This window comes from Dama dama, chromosome 18, assembly GCF_033118175.1.
Source record: "Dama dama isolate Ldn47 chromosome 18, ASM3311817v1, whole genome shotgun sequence".
NCBI lineage: Eukaryota > Metazoa > Chordata > Mammalia > Artiodactyla > Cervidae > Dama > Dama dama.
The window spans coordinates 8,944,072-8,966,371 of record NC_083698.1 but is presented as its reverse complement, the minus strand read 5'-3'; the positions used below and the strand labels follow the sequence as shown (position 1 = coordinate 8,966,371).

Here is a 22,300-nt window from a genome sequence, read left to right as displayed (position 1 = left end):
TGATAAATGCATCCAATCAATAAATGTCTTTAGCCAGTAATTATATATAAGTTAATTAGTTATAAATGTTTTTTAATGATTATGAAATTCATTACAGAATAAAAATTATTGTATTAAAATTCTTTTGTAACTTTAACATCTTTATTATATCTCTTAACATCAACATTTGTTTTGTAGGTTCAAAGGAAAAAATTAAACATGAAAATTATAACTGAGTTACAATCTTGTATTGGTATAAAATATACCGACAAATAAGATGTCTGAAAAGAAGCGTACTTCAGAAGAGCTAGAGGATATCATTAGTCGATTTAGAAAAGAATCTAGATCACGGTCAATGGAGGAATCTGGACTTACTAAAGAAACATCAAATTTGTTAAAGGAAGATTCTGATGAGACATCTTCCAACCAAATTTATGAAACGCTTCCTAGAAAGAACACATTAGCTATACATGATGATACATCAACATCCTCCTCTGGAAGTAAGTCTAAGAAATATGAAGAACAAAGGAAAACTCTCCAATTTTCTGAAACAATTAGTACATATGACAGCCTGCAGTCAAAAACTGGAGTTTCACAAAGTTCATCATTATCAGAAACTGAGATAAGGACTGAATATCAGGCTTTTGTTGACTCCCTACCTCATGAAACATTAGGAAAAATTAGTCCACAACTCTCTGAAGAAAATCAGGAAGGATCTGGCTTACCATCAGATAACTTTACAATTAACCTCAAAGCCAAGGGTTTACAAGAATTCCCTAAGGACATTTTAAAAGTCAAATATGTAAAATATCTGTATTTAGATGAGAATGAAATCAAAAGTTTTAAAGGGGCAGACTCAAGGGATATGCTAGGACTTGAAATTCTATCCATACAAAAAAATGGGCTATCAACACTTCCATCTGAAATTCAGTTACTTCATAATTTAAAACTATTAAATGTCAGTCACAACCAAATATCACATATACCTAAAGAAATATCACAGCTTGGGAATATTAGGAAACTATTTTTAAATAACAATTGCATTGAGGATTTTCCTTCTGGCTTGAAAAGTCTTAAAAACTTGGAAATTTTAAATTTGGCTAAAAATAAGTTAAGACATATACCAGATGCCCTGTCTAGTTTGAAAAACTTGAGGGCTCTTAATCTGGAATATAATCAGTTAACAATATTTCCTAAAGCTTTGTGCTTCCTTCCCAAGTTAATTTCACTAAATCTTACTGGAAACCTAATAAACAGTTTACCAAAAGAAATTAAGGAGCTGAAAAATTTAGAAAAACTTTTACTGGATCACAATAAACTTACCTTTTTGGCTGTGGAAATTTTTTTATTGCTCAAAATGAAAGAACTCCAACTGACAGACAATAAATTGGAAGTTATTTCAAACAAAATTGAGAATTTTAAGGAACTTAGGATTCTAATACTTGATAAAAATTTATTGAAAGACATGCCAGAGAACATTTCCCACTGTGCAGTGTTGGAATGCCTTAGTCTTAGTGATAATAAATTAACAGAACTTCCTAAGAACATCCATAAACTTAAAAACTTAAGAAAACTCCATATAAACAGAAATTATCTAGTGAAAATACCTGAATATATTTCACATCTTAATAATCTGTTCAGCCTAGAATTTTCAGGAAATTTTATCACAGATTTTCCCATTGAAATAAAAAACTGCAAAAACATAGGTAAAGTTGAATTGAGTTATAATAAAATAATGTATTTCCCACTAGGTTTGTGTGCTTTAGGTTCTCTTTATTATTTGAGTTTCAATGGAAATTATATTTCAGAAATACCTGTAGACATATCTTTCAATAAACAACTGCTTCATTTAGAATTTAATGAAAACAAACTCCTTATATTTTCTGAGCACTTATGTTCTCTTATTAATCTTGAATACCTGGATCTTGGTAAAAACAAAATAAGGAAAATCCCGCCATCTATTTCCAACATGGTATCACTCCATGTCCTTATTTTATGCTGTAATAAGCTGGAAACTTTCCCCATAGAAGTGTGTACTTTAGACAATTTGCGAGTACTTGATCTTTCAGAAAACCAAATACAGACTATACCTTCAGAGATCTGTAACTTAAGAGGAATCCAGAAATTAAACATCTCAAACAATCAGTTTATATATTTTCCTATTGAACTTTGCCATCTTCAGTCACTGGAAGAGTTGAACATAAGCCAGATAAATGGGAGAAAGGTAAGAGACAGACGGCTTGGGCTTTGTGGGGAAGGGAGGGCTGAGGGGATCCAAATCTCAGCTGCAGTGTGTGTGTGTTTAATTTAGCTGAAATATTTTATTTTTTAACCTCAAACATGGCTTACAAATAAACTTTTCAACACAAGAGTTTAACAGGAAAACATTTCACTAAAATGAAATGCCAAGTAATTAAAGGTGACAAATTTATAGATTTATTTTCACTTAACTTACGAATGTAACATAAACACATTATTGAAGATTTGGAAAATTGACAAAAAAGAAGTAAAAATAAATTCCACAAGCATACCATCACAATACAACTAACGGACATACATTGATACAACTTACTTTTACTCTTGCTTTTTCTTATTTATATGATTTTATAAGCAATTGTAGAAATATTGTATACTCAATTTTAAAGTCTTCTATTTTCACTTAACATATAAGAATTTACCCATAACATAATCTTCCCAATAATTTTTATAACCAATGCATGATATGTGTAACTAATCCTCTCTTGTTAGGCATTCTGTGATGTTTCCATTTTTCATCATCGTAAATAATGCTATGATGAACTTCTTCATAAATGTACCCTTTTCATATTTTACTATTTCCCTATGGAATTTCCCCTAAAGAACTGCTAGACCAGTGGGTATAAATGTTCTCACAGCACTTCAGTTTACTCAACACTGACTGAATTTTATGGAAATATTTTTTAAAAATCAAAGAATTTGATTTATATATTAAGATCTAATTTATATATTAAGATCTCAGTAAATAAGTGAAAAGGATACAGCTATTACCTAGCTATCTTTAATCTGACCACCACAGTCAAATTAATGTGATAGAGGCTTGACTATTATCTGGAGAAGGGATAGGCTACCCACCCCAGTGTTCTTGGGCTTCCCTGATGGCTCAGCAGGTAAAGAATTCTCCTGCAGTGCGGGAGACCTGGGTTTGATCCCTGGGTTGGGAAGATCCCCTGGAGAAGGGAAAGGCTACTCACTCCACTGTTCTGGCCTGGAGGATTCCATAGACTGTAGAGTCCATGAGGTCACAAAGAGTCAGACACAACTGAGCGACTTTCACAAGTCACACAAGTCACAAGGGATTATTATGGACAGCAAGATTTCCTAGTTTGTGTGTATGTGTTATGTGTCCAACTCTTTGCAACCTCATGGACCAGAGCCCACCAGGCTCCTCCATCCATGGAATTCTTGCTCCTCTGTTCAGGCAAGAATACTGGAGTGGGTTGCCAGCTCCTCCTCCAGGGGATCCTCCTGACCCAGGCATCAAACCCGGGTCTCCCGGAAGATTCCAGGCAAATTCTTTACCGTCTGAGCCACAAGGGAAGCCCAAGATTTCCCAGAGTCTGTTACTAAAAAATACTAGGCCCATGAGCTTTGATAAGCACTGGGCTCTTTGAGAATCACAATGGATTCAAAACATTAAAAGCTCTCAAGTGGCCTGCACAAAGAGATTGGTTTGTTTCTATTTAACCCACATTTCCCAAAGTTATTTTTTAAACCTATCTGCTATATATACATTTTCCAGAAAGACTACTTCAGAAAATACTTGCTTAAGTAGATGGAATGAATAATAATATGTTATATTTTAAAAATTTCTTTTATACTAAAAGACATGTTTTAGTTCTGTACTATAATTGTCAACTAATTCCTTGGCTGATTTATAATCCTCTCCCTTTCTCTTCTTATATCTTACTAGGGAAATCTACAAAGTTATGTCTTTAGTTTTCTCTTTGCTATTAACTGCTTCCTAGACCTCAGCATGCACATAACTCTCAGATCCACATGTCTGGAGCTAATCTTTCATCAGTGCACTAGTACCACAGATTCGCTGGATATTCTCTGTTCTCTTATTCTTCTACTGTCTCAAACTCAATATAACTTCAAAATCAAACCCACCTTTCTTTCTAATGCAACTCCCTTCACAATTTCCCCATTTCTGTTTGTGATGCAACTGTCTTCAGACCTGCCAATCTAGAAATCATGGAACCATCACCAATCATACTGAATCTTACACCAAAGCAATTTCATTTTTCCTCTGAAAAAGCTCTTGGATCCTCTCTGATTTTCCAATGTCACTGGCTCCATCCTGGTCCATGCTCATTGCTCAGTTCATGCCTAGACTACTCTGGGAAACTTCTGCTATTCTCTTTGATTCTGTCTCCTTCCTTTTCTCAGGACTCATCAAAACTATCAGCCTTCATTTCACAGGGCCATTCTTAGGAATCTAGATTCCTTGGATGGGTGGATGGTTGCCAAATGCCTGTCATTAAAACATCAATTTGAAGGTCACCAAATGAGAAAAATGATATATCAAAACTCCTTTCAAAAGGAATATCCTCTATCATTGGAAAGATCACTTTGATAACCCTCTTGGGGTGAAGGTAATATACTCAAAAGATTAATCTATATAATAGCATATATTCACTGTACAGTCATCTGAAGAACAGGAATCAGGTTAATTACAGGGCTTTTATTTTGCTGAGTGAAGGATGCCCAACAGGAATTTTCCTTTCAGAGTAGCTCTCTCAATCCCCACAGTTCTGAGGCACTTCCTCTAAGAAATGCTGAGCAAATTGTTCAAGAATATTTGTTTGAAAGAATGTCAAATTGTAGACCTAGCTATTTGTGTTGATCAGATTCCTCCCAATAGGCCCAGATTTCAAGTCTTGCCAGAGGTTGGTTCCTATTCCTTCTCTAAATATATCTCCTTCTGCTTCCTATCACCTCTTTACTTGTCAGCTTTTCACTGGCCATTTTTATGCATGATATTTGTCTTGCCTGAAGTGTCCTGTAACTTCTATACAATCCTATTCATTCTCAAAAAACCATTTGAGTCCCACCTGAAACTACATGGAACTTCTTTTTTGTTCTCTCGTTTATGCTGATCTACATTCCCTAAATTCTCTGTATATATATTCCTGTTAACATTATGTTAACATTATTTTGGCACTGAATTACTTATTGATTATTGCTGATTTCTGATTGTTTCATATGTGTATATTTTGGGCTTCCCAGGTGGCGCTAGTGATAAAGAACCCACCTGCCAATGGAGGAGAAGAGATGCGGGTTTGGTCCCTAGGTCAGGAAGATCCTCTGGAGGAGGGCATGGCAACCCACCCCAGTATTCTAGCCTGGAGAATCCCATGGACAGAGTAGCCTATCAGGCTACAGTCCACAGGGTTGCAAAGAGTCGGACACAACTGAAGTGACTGAGCATGCACGCATGCATTTTTTTCCCAAACTGAATTTTAATCTCCCTAAAGTTAGGATCATCTATTATGCTTCTTTTATACATGGAAGGACACTGAGCTCGATATGTAGTATTTACCTTGTTGTCTGATTATTTTTGAGGGGCCCATATATTCAAAACACTTCTTTTCACTCACAGGACTTCCTCTATCTCAGAAGCCACTTGTGATGACCTTATTTTTTCTGAAGATGCATATTTCTTCTTTGCCTCAGCAGAGCATCTTAATTCCTGTTACTTTGCAATCCTTTTTGTACTAGGAATTTTCACTGGAAGCTACATTGCCAAACTGTGTGTGTCTATTACAAAGGAATTAATGAGCACTTACTCAAATGTATCGATTGGGAACATGCATACAAAAACTATATGTCATTTAAAAATCCAAGGAGAATACACAAGGGATTAATAAAAAGCTATGTTGATGAGAGTAGGAGCAAAGAGATCAAATATGGAAGAGAATCGTTTAGAAAGACTTCAGGGAGAATAAATCAAAGCTAGGTAAGCTTTAGGGACAGAAGGGATAAGGTGGGACTGAACATCAAGCATTGGGAGAGAGAAAAAAGTAGTTAGTAAGCCACAGGGTTGAATAGGTAGCATCGGTCAGACTGGGGAGATATGTGGATGTTACACAACTTGTTGTGCGTTTTATTAAGGAAGGGAATCACAAAGACTTTGTGACATAGTGAAAATATCTCCTTTTTTGGAACAAAAAAAATAATCTCTCCTTCACTTTTATTTCAGAAAAAAGTTTTCACCATAGAAATATTTGTTAAAAATATAATTGTTTAACCTTTGTTACAGCTAACAAGACTTCCAGAAGAGCTGTCTAATATGACCAAACTTAAAGGACTTGATATTTCAAATAATGCAATCAGAGAGATGCCAACAAATATAGGGGAACTGAGGAGTCTGGTTAGTCTAAATGCAGACAACAATCAAATAACATATCTGCCGCCATCTTTTCTGTCTTTAAATGCTCTCCAGCGGCTAAACTTGAGTGGTGAGTGTCAAGTGTAATCAATAAGCATTATTAATAAGTTGAGTTTTAGTTTCTAGGTTGCAAATTTTGCTGACAAGACAGAATGGCAAACACTCAACACCATGTATTAAGTGCCCATTGGAAGGAAATGGCTATTGCACATACAGAAAATGAGAGCAAAGCCTAAAGTCCAGTTCCTTCCCTGAAAGAGGTTATGATCTAGCTGGGGAACTTGAACATATTTTCATTTCTACTGTCTTCTCTGCCTATACCTAATCATTCAGTATTTCTTCCCTTTGTGTACCTGACCTCCCTCCGTCTCCACACACAACCTTAGGTCAGCATTTTCTCTATTTTCCTTTCCTGCTGGCTACCCTGAGCCCACTCCTACACCCTATAGTAATCTAATATCTTACAGTCTTTTACAAAGTAAATCACTTCAATTACAACAACAAAAGTAAGTCATTCTAAAAATATCAGAATTCTCAAAGCTAGACTAGTATTTTTCTTAAATTTTATTATAAAGTATTTCAGGCTTACAGAAAAAACCACTTATGTGCTTACTCTCAGGTATAAGGAATCATTTTCTTGAGTTTTTTTCATTCTTTTTTTTTAAATTAAATATTTATTGAAGGATAATTGCTTTACAGAACTTTGTTGTTTTCTGTCAAACCTCAACATGAATCAGCCATAGGAGGGGATACATGTATACTTGAGGTATTTTTGACTGTTAAGAAATAAAACAGAATCGAAACTTCTTTTGTACTTCTCCCCAAGACTGGAAGTAGGGGCAGGTGGCTCACTGGTAAAGAATCCACTGACAATGCAGGAGGCGCAGGTTTGATCCCTGGGTGGGAAAGATCCCCTGGAGAAAGAAATGGCAACCCACTCCAGTATTCTTGCCTGGGAAATCCCATGGACAGAGGAGGCTGGCAGACTACCATCCATGCGGTTGCAGAGTCACACATAACTAAGCAACTAAACAACAATAACCAAACTAGAAGTAACCACTGTACTGAAATTGGTGTATATCTTTTTTCTACCCATTTTTTCTGTCCTTGATAATCATACCACATACTCTAAAAAAGTTTATTCTGCAAGTGTTAGGTACAGTGTTTTATAAATATCATATAAGTACTGGTTGATAATCTTGTCGGAATATTCTGTCTTCATTGGTATACTGTCTTGTATTAGTTGCTTTGGAGAGGCATTAAAATCTACAGGTAGGACTGTGGAATTTGTATGATTTTTGCTTTAGTTATCAATTTTATTCATGTATTTTGAAGGACTGTTATTAGAAAAACACACAAATATGATTGTTTTTAATAACAAAATGGTATTGAATTTTGTCAAATGACTTTTCTGTATCATTGAGAGAATCATGAGCTTTTATTCTTTTTTCTCTTAACATCACTGATTGATTTTCTTATATCGTACCATCCTTGCATTTCAAGATAAATCCCACCTCACAATGGTGTATAATCCTTTTAATATTTTGCTAGATTTCATTTGCTCTTATTTTGTTGAGGATTTGTGCAAAAAGGATATTGATCTGTAGTTTTCATTTCCTAAAGTGTCTTTTTCTGGCTTTGGTATCAGGGTAATGGCAGCTTCATGAAATGAGTTATGAAGTGTTCGGTCCTCTTCAATTTTTTGAAAGAGTTTGAGGACTGGCATTAGATGTTCTTTAAATATTTGGTAGAATTCACCAGTGAAGCCACAAGGTGTAGGGTTCTTCTTTGTTGGAGGATATTTGATTACTGCTTCTGTCTTCTTTATAGCCATAGATCTATTCAGATTTTCCGTCTTTCTCCATGATTTAGTCTTGGCAGATTTTGTGTTTCTCGGTATTTGTACATTTCCTCTAGATTATCCAGTTTGCTGGTATAATAATGGTCATAGTAGTCTACAATCTTTTACTTCTGTAGAATCAGTAGTAATGTTTCCACTTTCATTTCTGATTTTAGTAATTTGAATCCTTCTTTTTCCTTAGTCCATTGAACTAAAGGTTTATCAATTTTGTTGATCTTTTCAAAGAACCATCTTTTGGTTTTGTTGATTCTATTGATTCTCTATTTCATTTATATCTGCTCTAAAAATTCCCAAGTGGCTCAGTGGTAAAGAATCCACTTGAAAATACAGGAGATGCAGGAGACGTGGGTTCAATCTCTGGGTCAGGAAGATCCCCTGGAGTGGGAAATAGTAACCCACTTCAGTCTTTTTGCCTGGAAAATTCCACGGACAGAGGAGCCTGCGGGGCTACAGTCCATGGGGTTGCAAAGAGTCGGACACGACTGATTGACTGAACATGCTTGCAATCTTTATTTCCTCCTCTTCCTGATAGTTCTGGGTTAATTTACTTATATTTTTCTAGTTAATTTATATATAAAGTAATTACACTGATATTCTTTTTTAGTGTTGTTATTTTCAGCTATAGATTTCATCTTCAGCACTACTTCTGCTGCATCTATAATTTTTGGTTATTGTGTTTTCATTTTATCTTTGCATTTTATAATTTCCTTTTTGATTCCACCTTTGACACAGTGGTAGCTTAAATTTGGCATGCTGCTTAAATTAGTAAAGTTTTCAGTTTTCCTTCCATTATTTTTGGTAGTGTCATGCCACTGTGGTCAGAAAAGATATACTGTATGGCTTTTTTTGAATCAATCTTAATGAGATTTGTTTTGCGCCTTAATATATAGTCTATCATGGAGAATATTCTATGTGTACTTGAGAAAAACGTGTATTCTGCTGTTGGAATGTTATATGTATATCTATTGGGTTTAATTGCTTTATAGTGCTGTTCAAGTCCCCTAAATGACTTTTTGTCTAAATGTTCTATCTGTTACTGAAAGTGAGGTATTAAAGCTTCCATTTATTATTGTAAAACCACCAGATTTTCCCTTCAATCCTATCAGTATTTGCCCAGTATGTTTTGGGGCTCTGTTGTTTGGTTTGTACATACTTCTAATTGTTATATCTTCTTGATGTAATGATCCTCTTATCAATATATACTGTCCTTTGTCTTTTATAACAGTTACTGACTCAAAGTCTTTGTTATCTGATATTACTAAAACCACCCCAGCTCTTTGGTTAGTATTTGCATGGATTTCTTCTTCTGTCCTTCAATACCCAGAGCCATAAAAGAAAATACTACTTTCCCAGTCTTTGCAGTTTATCTCTAAGCTGGGGCACTTTAACACTAAGCCAGGCCACCTAAGACTCTGTCTTGGTCTTTTCCTGATTGTGTGAAGCCCAAAAATCCACCTCAGGTGCAAGCCTAGGATTCTCTCAGTTTTCTTCTGGGCATGTGTCCAGTTCTGAATGTGCTTATTGCATTCCATTTTCCCCAGAATATACTGTGGCTCTTCTGAGCCCTAATTCCCCCAAGAAACTTCCTCCTCAGCCTTCTCCTTCCTTGGCTTTTGAATTTGTTTGCTGCTTTGTCTGCTGTTCTTTGCCCCCCTCCCCTGTGGGGGACGGGGAGACAGTGTATGTCTTTACACGGGACAACAACTGTCTGAGCCGGGGGAGCAAAACAAAGGTCATTCTCTGTGCCAGTCCATCAGGAAATCAGCAGACAGGTCAGAATGCAAAACCACAGTATCAAAAGAACAAAGTCTATGTTGGCTTTCTGATACCAGCACGCTGTACCAGGAATGCAGGCTGCCCCAGCCCGCTCTTTGACTGCTGCTGCCTGGGAAATGGAGAGTGGTAGGGAGATGAGTGAAAAAGTCAAAGTGCTCTCTTACCAAAATTCTTCTGCCTTTTTCTTCCGTGAGCAGTATCCTACTAACTGTAAAATTCTGGAGTAAATGCCAGAATTCTGAAAAAGCTGATTCTATCATTGCTTTCCAACTTTTGATTGATTGAAGTGGAGGACCTGATTTTTTGAGAGGATTACTCTGAACTTTCTGTGACATTCGTTCTAGGTGTGGTTTTCATGTTTATTTATACTGCTTGGATTTTGCTGCTTCTGGTCTGGATATTTTACTAAGTTGGGGATTTTTAACCTATTTCTTCAAAATTTTTTCTGCTTCATTTTCTCTCTTCTCTTGGTAAGATTCCAGTTACCTTTACATATTGTCTTACAAGTCCCTAAAACTGTGAGTGTGTGTGTGTAACACACACAGCTTTTAAGCATCTCATGTTGATTTACCTTCAAGTTTACTGACTTGTGTATGATCTCTATTCTATTACATCTGTCCAATTAATTTTTAATTTCAGATACTAAATATTTCAGTTCTAGAACTGCCATTTTTCTTTTCGTAGTTTATATTTCTCCTCCAAGATTTCTCTTTTTTTCATTCATTTGAGACTATCTTTCTTTATATTCTTAAACTTCATTGTATTAGCTGCTTTAAAATTCTTTTATTGTTAACTACAATTGAGTCAGTTTTTTTCTCTTGGGAGTGAGCCACACTTTCTTGTTTCTCTGTTTTGAATCCTGAAGTCTATCATCAATTCTCTCTCTCTCCAAAGAAAGTTGATATTTGTTCTGGTTGCTCTTGTTGCTTCATCAGGCACTTAAGTTGCTGGACTAAAAATGCAAACTCCTTCCCTGCGGTTGGCAGCTCCTTAGATCTCAGTTTAGTACTTTCAGCTGGTAGCTGTTATATCGGTTATCTGTTGCTGTGTGACAAATTTCCACAAAATTTAGCTTCTCAAATTAATAAAATATTTATTTCGCACAGTTTCTGAGGGTCAGGAACCCAGGAGGCGTTTAGTTGACTTGCTCTGTCTCAGAATCTTGTGTGAGATGACAGCCAACCTGTTGGTTGGTACTACAGACAGGCTTGATTAAGGCTAGCAGATTTGCTTCAAAACTTATTTCTGTGGCTGCTTGCAACAGAATTGAGTTCCCTGCCATGTCAGCCCCCTTATGACATGGTAACTAGTTTTCCCCAGAGCTAGTAATATCAGGAAGAGAGAATATACATAAGTCAGAAGCAGCACATACTCCAAGAAACAATACGCAACCTAGTGCCCAGATCTTGGTTTCTAAAATCTTTCTTCACTAAAAGGAACCAGGTTCCTTTATTCTTGGCTAAAATAACATAACCATAAAACACACAAATAACACAAAGGCAAACTTTAGGCCAGTTCCTCTTGAAATGATTACAAATTCTTTGTCAGTAATCACAGTTTTACTTTTTATGTCAAGTTTATATTATCAATAGATTAAGGTGGTTTTGAAAAAATTACATTTAAGGAAGTGGAACTTACCCTCCACTCTTTGAGGATGGACTAGACTTTATAACCCAGTTCTAAAGAAAAAGTATGGAAAGGAGAAAATCAAAACATTACATTGCAGAAACCTGGCAGATCCCATTTTAGCCAAGGGATCAAGGTTAACATGCCAGTGACGGCTTGTGGATGTCAGGTACCCCTCAGGTGAAGAGAGCACTCAATCTCTGTGGCGTTCTTTCCAAAAACCCATAACCCCAGTCTATTTCTGAAAAAATATATCAGATAAACTCATATTAAGAAATATACTTCAAAACCCTAACCAGTTCTATACAAAACCTTTAAGATCTTGAGAAACAAGGACAGGCTGAGGAATTCTCACCGACTGGAAGACATACCTGTATGCGGTGTGCTATCCTGGAATAGATACTGGAGCAGAAAAAGGGCATTGATGGAAATATAATGAAATTCAAAAGCATCCAAAGCTTATTTAATAGTACTGTGTCAGTGTTAGCTTCTTGGATTTTAAAATGTAACATAGGGGACTTCGTGGTAATCCAGTGGTTAATAATCTGTGCTTCTACTGTAGAGGGCACAGGTTCAATTCCTGGTTGAAGATCCTGCACACTGCATGATGTGCCAAAAAAAAAAGTAACATGATAATGTGAGATGATAACCTCAGGGAAAACTAAAACTAGATGAGAAGTATTCAGGAGCTCCATACAATTTCTGCAGCTTTTCTGTAAACCTGAAATTCCTGAAAACAAAGAGTTTATTTAAAAAAATTACCAAACAAAAGTACCATCACACTTACTCTGTAAAGGCCATTCTGGTATTGCAAGAGGGAAGCCTCCTATCTTATCTTGTCATTCTCGATGAGAAAAAAGAATCCTTGCTCTGCTTCTGTACGTCCTCCTTTTCACTCCTAGCAAGTGGACAACAGTAAGAACTTAAGATTTGCCAGCACCGTGAGGCTCCTCCGGCACTGCGTCAGTGAGACACAGTAGACGTCCTTTCATCGTTGCTGTTCAGTCGCCATGTGGTGTCCGACTCTTCGTGACCCCATGGACTGCAGCATGCCAGACCTCCCTGTCCTTGACATGGTTACTTGTCTCCATAGTTTTCCTTTACAAAAGGATATAATTCTTTTTTTTTTTCCTGCTAGGAAATAATCTTTCAGTTCTGCCTAGTGGTATCTACAACCTTTTTTCACTGAAGGAGATAAATTTTGATGATAACCCTTTGCTGAGACCGCCAATGGAAATCTGTAAAGGAAAACAATTGTATACTATTGCACGCTATCTACAGAGGGCAGATGAAAGAGATGGTAGGTGATGAGTGAGTGACTAGCTAGCTTACAAGTCATTTTCTGGTATGAGTATATTAACAAATAATTTGCTTTAATAAGAGGTTTTCAATCTGGCAGGGACATTAAAGTATTTATCATCTTCCCTTTTCTGAAGGCTAGGAGTTTATTTTGATAATTCAGATTATTTAATGCAGGTCTTTACAATTTGAACCATTGAAAAACAGGTAAATTTAAGTCACAGATGAGTTGCTTCCCATCTATTAGCCTTGATGCTCTTCAAGAGGTTGTGGCCATCATGATTGTGGCCAGACTCAGAGAATCTACCTATTGAAATTTTTATCAGTTCTGGACTATATCACCATATACAGTTGTTCCAAAAGTCATATTTGGCCTTGAAGGAAGTTCACAGATCAGGTTTACACTGATGCCCGTCAGTTCTTGGCCCATTACGATCACCTGTCTGCAATCCTTAGGCAATCTTCATTCCTGCTGTTCTTAAGTACTCCTCTGATTACTTCAGAGAGCGGGTCTATTTTCTTTAAATGCCCTTTCACCAGATGGAGACTGGTTTCTTCAAGCCTTTGGATGGAAGTTGCACTGTCTCATTCTTTCCCTGGGTTTGGGTTCCCAACATCTAAGGTTTTTCCTGGGACTCTGAGTTTGCCGCTCACTGTCAATCCTCAGAATAGACCCAGATTTTTGTCCTCCAATTTAATGCAGTTTTAAAGTATTAAATCAATTTAATGATCCAGATTTGGGGAAAGAGAATATATACAACTATCCCCCCAAATCTATTATGTACCCTGTCTGTGTAATCAAGAGGCTTATATCATCATAATCCTTTAATCTGTTGAGATGGTCACTAAAAAGATATGGTTACAGTCCTCTGTAAGCCACAATATGTATGGTTACCTTTCTGAAGATTTTGCAAGAAGGCCTCATTGATGGAAGGAACCTAAGCAATAAAAAGTCACAGTAGTTGTTTTCTCTAACTTGCTATGCAAGTTGGTTCTGCTATTATAAAAGGGGAAATTTAATGGTAAGTTTACTTTTGTAAAACAAAGGTTGAAGGCCTTTCTAAGGATCTGTATTATTGCTAGGTTACAGTACTTTAGAGAAGGGCTGTAAAGTTACATAACTGAACTTTCTTGTTAACATTCTGTTACTCAAGTTCCTGAGGATAGAAGGTTCATGTGGTTCTAGCCTCTGTAGGGAAAGTTCAACTGGCAATGACAGTAAATCAAAGTCAGCAAAAACAAGAGAATTCAAGTCATTTATCTCCTTTCTTTATTCCCCATGGGGCCTTCATACTGCAAGCTAGGCACCACAGAGACTGAAGAGGAAGTCATCATGGGAGATATATTTATTCTGCAATTAACAAGGAACATGGGGTCTCTTCCTTAAAATTTCACTTAGGAGACTGGATTTTCAATTATATCATTAACATACAATCTAGCCTGAGTGATTAATGGTATGGATAAATATTTTAAAACAGCACTGAATATATTTGAGATGATTATAGAGGGGTGGCAGATCTCTAGTTTTTTAAAATTCTCAAATTACCTTGGTTAACAGAAAGATGGATCTAGTTCATATTAGCTTATAGCTTTTTAAAAACTAAAAACACTCTATGTCTAAGCCAACAGTCATTAAATAAATGATGTGAATATAAAACAAGCATATATATATATATGTGTGTGTGCACCATATTTATAGTAGTTTTAAACTTGGTTTCTCAGGATAATACCCAAAGAAGCATATTAAAAAGCTAGAACTGAAGGAAGGAGTTAAATTCGTTTCAAATCCTGAAAGAATTAAAGGGTTTAATGATCACTTTGAAGTTGCTTATGATATTCTTTTAAACAGACATTTTATGTGAAATTGACATTTATGTTATTTATGTTTAGGGTTAATTAGAATTGAGAATTGAGTAGTTCAAATTTATATTTTGTTATCTTCTCAAATTTCAGTTAGTATATTTGTACTTTATTTTTCAATTTTGTTTGATATATACATTGTATAAGAGCACAGAAGTAAAAAATCTAGCTATAATATTAACTCAAAATAGAGTATGTTTTTCAAAACAGATGGCCTAAATTTTCTTTTCTGTTCCAATGTAGAGAAAATCTTAGCGAAGATCTTCAAGATAGTTGCCAAGAATATTACTGAAACAAATTTTCAATTTTTGTGTCAAAAATTAAACCTGACAATCTCAGAAAGTGATAAGTCTGCATTGAGGTATGTATAAATGATAACATGTAGTATAGGCCTATTCTAATTTTCTGGTTTATATCATATTGATATTACATGCTTCTGAAACATTCATATGAACATGAACTCTAATTTGTTATAAAAGACTGATTTTAGTTTACTGTATGTTTGAGATCCATATGGTTACAGTAGTTTAAGAGCAAGTACTCTGAGGATAGAATGGTTGGCTCTAAATCCCAGCTAGTTCTGTGACCCTGGATAAGTCCTCTGACTTTTGTATGCCTCAATTTTCGACTAGTAAAATAAACAGATTTACCTAAGTGAGCTGTCATGAAGTCAAGTTACAAAGCGTGTAGTGCAGGAGCAGTGATGCACTGTCTACAGTAAATAGGCCACAATTATATTGAGGTCTTGAGTAAACCTCTCTTAGAATCAAATGTTAATTGAATTGTCAGTTTTGTACAAGGCAACAAGGGCTGGCATAGGACTGACATTCACTTACTGTGTATGTGTCAGACTCTGTGCTAAACTTTTATATAAACTGTCTTCACCGGTTAATTTAATCACTCTGGTAAACTAGGTTGAAAATCTAGATATACAGTATTGATACAGTTTAAAACAATGTTCCTAACTGATAATTAAAAGAGTTATTATTTAAAATCTTTTCAGCACTGTTTCATTAGGTGAGAGAGTCCACCAAGTACTTGATAAGTGGAAAACGGAAAAGAACAACTTGTCAGTAACCACTGCTGCTCTAAGAGATCAGCTAACTCGGGCGCTAACCATGATAGGAGCATACGAGATTATGGACAAAATAACAGCTTTAAAACTTTTCTCATGTGCAATTAAATTCTGAACAGTGTATCTGGAATAAGAAATGAGAACATAGGATGCACTTACATAATTGAAACTGGATAGAAGAGAAATGCACGTCATGTCTCTTTTTATGAATTCCTAAGAGATGATAAATTTTGGCTACCACTCTAGTGTCATCATAATAAAATATTACAGACACTATTTTGTGTATTAGTTCTTTTTTTTTTTTTTTTTTCTTTTGGTGTATTAGTTCTGTTGTCTCTCTACCCTCCCTTCAGAGATACAAAGACAGCTATTCTTCAGTTCAGTTAAGTTCAGTTGCTCAGTCGGGTCTGACTCTTTGCAACCACATGGACTGCAGCACGCCAGGCTTCCCTGTCCATCACCTGCTCCCCGAGCTTACTCAAACTCATGTCCATCAAGTTGGTAATGCCATCCAACTATCTCATCCTCTGTTGTCCCCTTCTCCTCCCGCCTTCAATCTTTCCCAGCATCAGAGTCTTTTCAAATGAGTCAGTTCTTCACGTCATGTGGCCAAAATATTGGAGTTTCAACTTCAGCATCAGTCCTTCCAATGAATATTCAGGACTAATTTCCTTTAGGATGGACTGGCTAGATCTCCTTGCAGTCCAAGGGACTCTCAAGAGTCTTCTCCAACACCATAGTTCAAAAGCATCAATTCTTCAGCGCTCAGCTTTTTTAGCGAATATAAATCCTTAGGCACTCTTATTACTATGGGAAAAGTTTAAAAATAGAGAAGGACTTAAGAGACCGGTGCTGTAGTTGAGAACTAGTATTTCATGTTGCACTTCTGAAAAAACAACAAAGTGTTTAAATCCAAAATGCTGTACTGTGCACTGTGTTTAAGTACTGTGTTTAATTTGGTCTCACATCACAAAGTGTATCTTTTAAAAAGAAGGTTACTTTATAAAGTGAATAAAAACTGTACACTGTCTAAAATATTCTCAATCACTTGGAGGACTCAGGTCACACTAGCTTGTTGTCGTCGTTCAGTCCCTAAGTCGTGTCCGACTCTTTTGTGACACCATGGACTGTGGCCCGACAGGCTCCTCTGTCCATGGGACTTCCCAGGCAGGAATACTTACTGGAGTGGGTTACCAGTTCCTTCTCCAGGGGATCTTCCTAACCCTGGGATCAAACCCATGTCTCCTGCATTGCAGGAGGATCCTCAACCACCGAGTCGCTCAGGTAGCCCCCACGAGCTTAAGTCAGTGAAAAGTGAGGAATCCAGAAGTATTATTTGTTTCACCTGTGGTTGGTGTGATGGTTAACATTCTCAACTGGCAGCAAAGTATTTCCATAGGACATTAAAATAGGAAGGATCTTGGAAAACTATCTATTATTTTACAGATAAGAAAAGTAAGACCTAGAATAATTAAGTGACATAGGCAGGTTCTGTCTCCTTCCTTCAAAGATACAAAGACCAAAAATTTTCTTGGGAAAACTTTAGTCTGAAGTGAGAGAGAGAAGAAAACTGGATAACATCAGAACAACATCACAACTTTTGCCATTGAATGCTACAACAACCTTTCAAACAGATGTTTTATCGTGTTTGTTGTTGTTTAGTTGCTCAGTTATGTCCAACTATTTTGTGACCCCATGGACCCCACCAATGAGACTCCATGGAGCCTGCCAGGCTCCTCTGCCCAAGGGAGTGGGTAGCCATTCCCTTCTCCAGTGGATCTGCCTTCCCAACCCAGTTATAGAATCTGCATCTTCTGCACTGGCAGGCAGATTCTTTACCTCTCACCCATCAGAGTTTCCTGTCCTATCCTGTAGACTCACCCAGAGCTCACTGTATTTTGCTGCCAGATTTATCTTTTAAAAACACAGATCTAACATATCAACCTCCTGATCAAAATTTCAAATTATCCCTTTTATAGTGTAGATCAAGGGCAGCCAGTCTGGCGGCAAGAGAGTTTCAGGTCAGTCTTCCTGCGTTTGTGGGGCAGCTGAACTCCCCCAACTCCTTGGTCCTTTGGCGCCACCTCAGGAGCAGGGAACGATTCTGACTGAGGAAGGGTCGAGAAGGTTCCTTGGAGAGACTTCCATAGAGAGAGAGAGGTGGGCTCTGAAGAGTTTTAGCATCAGTCCTTCCAATGAATGCTCAGGGTTGATTTCCTTCAGGATTGATTGGTTTGATCTCCTTGCAGTTCAAGGGACTCTCAAGAGTCTTCTGTAGCACCACAATCCTTTATACATACTGTACAAGGAACCGTTTTCTAATCCAAGATCATGAAGATTTACACCTAAGTTATATTAATAGGGCTTATACCAATGTAAATCCTTTTGTTTCCACCAGTAGCTGTTAAAATAGCTTATCTTCACAAATGCATGTGTTTAGTTTTCAAAGCTACCGCAGGAGGAGGATGGGAGTAGATTAAGTTAAAAATCCTCGAACCTTGCTGTTCTTATCAAGATACAGCTGCTTTTCTTTAATGAACGCTTCATGGATTGATGACAGGTTTTGATTAATTTTCAGAGTTCTCAAAAAATTGATTCTGACACATTTTGGGTCTATTTTCTTGTTATTTTAGAGGGGACAATTCTAGGAATTTTTGACTGCCATTTTCACTGACATCACTCTATATGTATAGTTTTATATCAACCATCTTGTTACATGTTTTCCATTTGTCTCACCTTCTTGTGTTTATTCTCATATCTGTCTTAATTTGACCAATCATTTTATTATTTTTTTCTACTGATTTTATTGCTATTATTTTAGAGATTACATTGGAAAAAACAACATTCATATAGCAAAATACACAGGAGCTAAAACTTCTTAATGCATGTTCTCCTCTCCTCATTTGTTGTGTTGCATTTTTAATTCTATATTTAAATTGGCTAACTTTATAATCATTGCTTTTAAGTCAATATGTATGTGTATATATACACATATATATACAAATTATTTCTCCCAGGGTTCTTCATTCCTTCTTGCATTTCTATCCTTCTGTCTAGATCATTTCCCTCCTGCCTAAAGAATTCCCTTTAATGTTTACTTTAATTCAAATTTTCTCATGATGAATTTTCTGTTATATTTGACCAAAAATAGTTTGGCCTTCAGAAATTCATTTTAACAATGTTAGCACATTACTCATTACATGCTTCTATAGTGACCTCTTAGTTTTTCTTGAAACTCCCAAATAAAAACTCCCAATTTTTTTTTGGCTCTCCCAAAACTGAAATGGTTCAAGAGTCCCATTTCTCCTCAGAGTCTGTCAATACTTAAATTTAATCTGCTTGGTTGTCTTATGATCGCAGCTCTCTAACAGTTTCAAAAGAAAGCTATGATTTTAGAAAATTTTTTTTTCCTCTAGGAATTTGGATTTAAGATCGAGGCAAGGCCCTCACATGGTTTCCCTCATCCTAAATAGAAGCAGAAATCCTAGTTTCTTTGTATATTATTCCTGGAATGCTTTTCCATCTCTTTGCTTAAAAAATTTTAATATTGGTTTTGGACCAGTGCTTCCTGCATGAATCAAAAAGCAGGATGACTTTACTGAAGTTTTCATCCTTCACTTTGAGGCCCTTAGTTTAAGTTTCTTCCCAGTCTCCCATATGGTGGTGATTGGCCTAAGGTCTAAAAACACCCTAATAACAGAAAATGTCTCCTCCTTCCTGGTAACTAAACTCCATCTTACTTTTCCTTACCTTGAGCAAATTATTTTTTTATAGTTTGTAACTGGAGCCTTGCCTAAACTTTAATGTCCTCATTTTGCAACTCTGTGCCTCTGTCAGATTCTCACTCTGTTAACTTTTGTTCCTGCTGATGGCCTCCAGAAAATAATGACCTCACACCCCTAGGCAAGGCTCTGCTTGAGAATGAATGTTGCTACTATCACTTCTCTACGTGATTCTCTTTCCACTCATGTTTTGCCTTCTAGCCTCAACCATGGCAATGTTCTTTCTTCCTTCATTAAATCTTTAACCTCGACCTAAATGCAGAAGAGGCGATAAAACCTCCTCAAAGTCAGGCTGGCACAGTGCTTTCACTACCAGTTATTCCAGTTCTTTGACAGTAAGGTACATGGGTTTATTTCTAATTATCCCCTATTCTTTATAGAACAAATACCCAAACACATATTGGCTAGCATGCATGTATTATTTTCCCAATTTCAAAGTCTGGCTTCTTACAGAAATTAGAGTTTCCACTTCTTTTGAAATTTATCTGAACATAATCTTGCTCAGTGTACCAATACTGTCAGAAATACTACGTTTTTTGTTTTGATTTTGGTAGACAATGGTAGCCAACAACAGTTTCAGGTGAGTTAGGGTTAGTTACATTCCCCCAGAACCTCACTCTATCAATGGAGCAAGTCTTAAGACAGTTCTCTCTCTCACACACACACACGCACACACACACACCCCCACAGACATAGAATTATGTAATCTGTAAGTGCAATGAAATCTCAGCTCTGTCATTCTTTAATACGCTAACCACACCTTTCAGAAAAGATACACTGGGGGCAAATGTGACAACATACTAGAGATAAGATTAGACTAATCTGATAGTCTATTTTAGATCAGAATCTTCCAAATTCCAACCTAGACAAACAACAGTTGTGAGATTGAGTTGGAGAGTCATCCTTAACAGAAGAGACTACGGGGCTGAATGGAATTTTTTTTAATTGTGGTAGAGCACACATAAAATTTACCATCTTGACCATTTTTAAGTGGCATTAAGAACATTGACACTATTATGCAACAATTGCTGCCATTCACCTCCAGAACTTTTTCATCATCCTATACTGAAACTTCAGACCCATTAACCCTTTGCCCTTCTCCTCAGCCCTGTAAACACCATTCTACTTTCTGTCTCTAGGTATCTCATAGAAATGGAATCATACAATATTTGTCTTTTTATGTCAGGCTTATTTCACTTAGCATAATGTCTTCAGGGTTCATCTATGTTGTAGCATATATCAGAATTTCATTCACTTTTAAGCTTGAACAATAGTCCATTGTGCATTTATGCCATATTTTGTTTATCCATTTATCTATTGATAGACACTTGAGTTACTTCCACTCTTTGGTTTTTGTGAATAATACTGCTATAAACATGGGTGTACAAACTTTTGTTCAAGTCCCAACTTTCAGCTCTTTTGGATATATATCCAGAAGTGAAATTGCTGGCTGATGGTGTGTGTGCTCAGCCAACTCTTTGCAGCCAAAGAGTTTTCCAATTCTTTGCAGCCCCATGGACAGTAGCCCGCCAGGCTCTTCTGTCCATGGGATATTCCAGGCAAGAGTACTGGAGCAGGTTGCCATTTCCTACTCCAGGGGATCTTCCCAAACCAGGACTGAACCTGCATCTCTTGCGTCTTCTGCACTAGCATCACCATGGAGAAATGCTGGATCATATGGTAATTTTATGATTAATTTTTTGAGGAATCACCATGCTGTTTTCCAAAATGACTGCACAATTTTACATCCTCACCAGAAGTGCACAAGAGTGCACTTATCTTGGTAAGACTTGTTATTTTCTGTATTTTTATAACAGCCATTCTAATGGATATAAAGTGGTGTTTCATTGTGGTCTTGGTTTGCATTTACCTAATGCGAAGAGTTGACTCATTGGAAAAGACCCTGATGCTGGGAGGGACTGGGGGCAGGAGGAGAAGGGGACGACAGAGGATGAGATGGCTGGATGGCATCTCTGACTCGATGGACATGAGTTTGAGTAAACTCCGGAAGCTGGTGATGGACAGGGAGACCTGGCGTGCTGAGATTCATGGGGTTGCAAAGAGTCGGACATGACTGAGCAACTGAACTGAACTGAACTGAATGATTAGTAATGGTGAACATTTTTTCATATGTTTATTGGCTATTTGTATATCTTCTTTGAAGTAATATCTATTCAAGTTCTTTGCCTATTTTTTAAGTTGGGCTTTTTGGAGAGAATTTGTATATTTAGGAGTGTCTCAAATATTTTAGCCAATGCAATATATATATAAAATGTCACTAATTTCTACAGTTAAAAACCTGTATAGTATTTTATTCTATATTTACATACCATATATAATTTTAGCAATGAAAACACATTTCTAACATTCACTCTGAAAATTAGGGAAGTCCCTGGTATCTAGCTTTTAGTGGCTGTCTCTGATATGGCCTTTCTTATTCAAACACTAGCTGACCATCCTAAGAATTAAATTCCATATTGTAGCAATTGCCTACACATACATTAACATACCACACTGCTATGCTGAAATCTTTAAATTAAATCCCACACACCATAGTTGAAAGATCTATATCTGGTTCTCTGGTTATGGTGCTTATCTTTCTGCCCTTCACC

The 22,300-nt window shown here is 36.6% G+C and overlaps 1 protein-coding gene across 1 annotated transcript; it reads left to right on the top strand.

Annotated features, from left to right (window-relative positions):
* The first annotated feature begins 256 nt into the window (after positions 1-256).
* On the top strand, positions 257-16,074 carry LRRD1 (leucine rich repeats and death domain containing 1). The gene is made up of 5 exons (XM_061166291.1): positions 257-2,203; positions 6,281-6,479; positions 12,811-12,972; positions 15,075-15,192; positions 15,835-16,074. Exons 1-5 carry the CDS (start codon positions 257-259, stop codon positions 16,019-16,021), a joined length of 2,613 nt encoding a protein of 870 aa, XP_061022274.1. The 3' UTR covers positions 16,022-16,074.
* The last annotated feature ends 6,226 nt before the right edge of the window (positions 16,075-22,300 follow it).

Coding starts and splice junctions, on each gene's coding strand:
- LRRD1 (XM_061166291.1), top strand. CDS start 257: ATGTCTGAAAAGAAGCGTACTTCAGAAGAGCTAGAGGATATCATTAGT. Junction 2,204..6,280: donor GCCAGATAAATGGGAGAAAG/GTAAGAGACAGA, acceptor CCTTTGTTACAG/CTAACAAGACTTCCAGAAGA. Junction 12,973..15,074: donor GAGGGCAGATGAAAGAGATG/GTAGGTGATGAG, acceptor GTTCCAATGTAG/AGAAAATCTTAGCGAAGATC.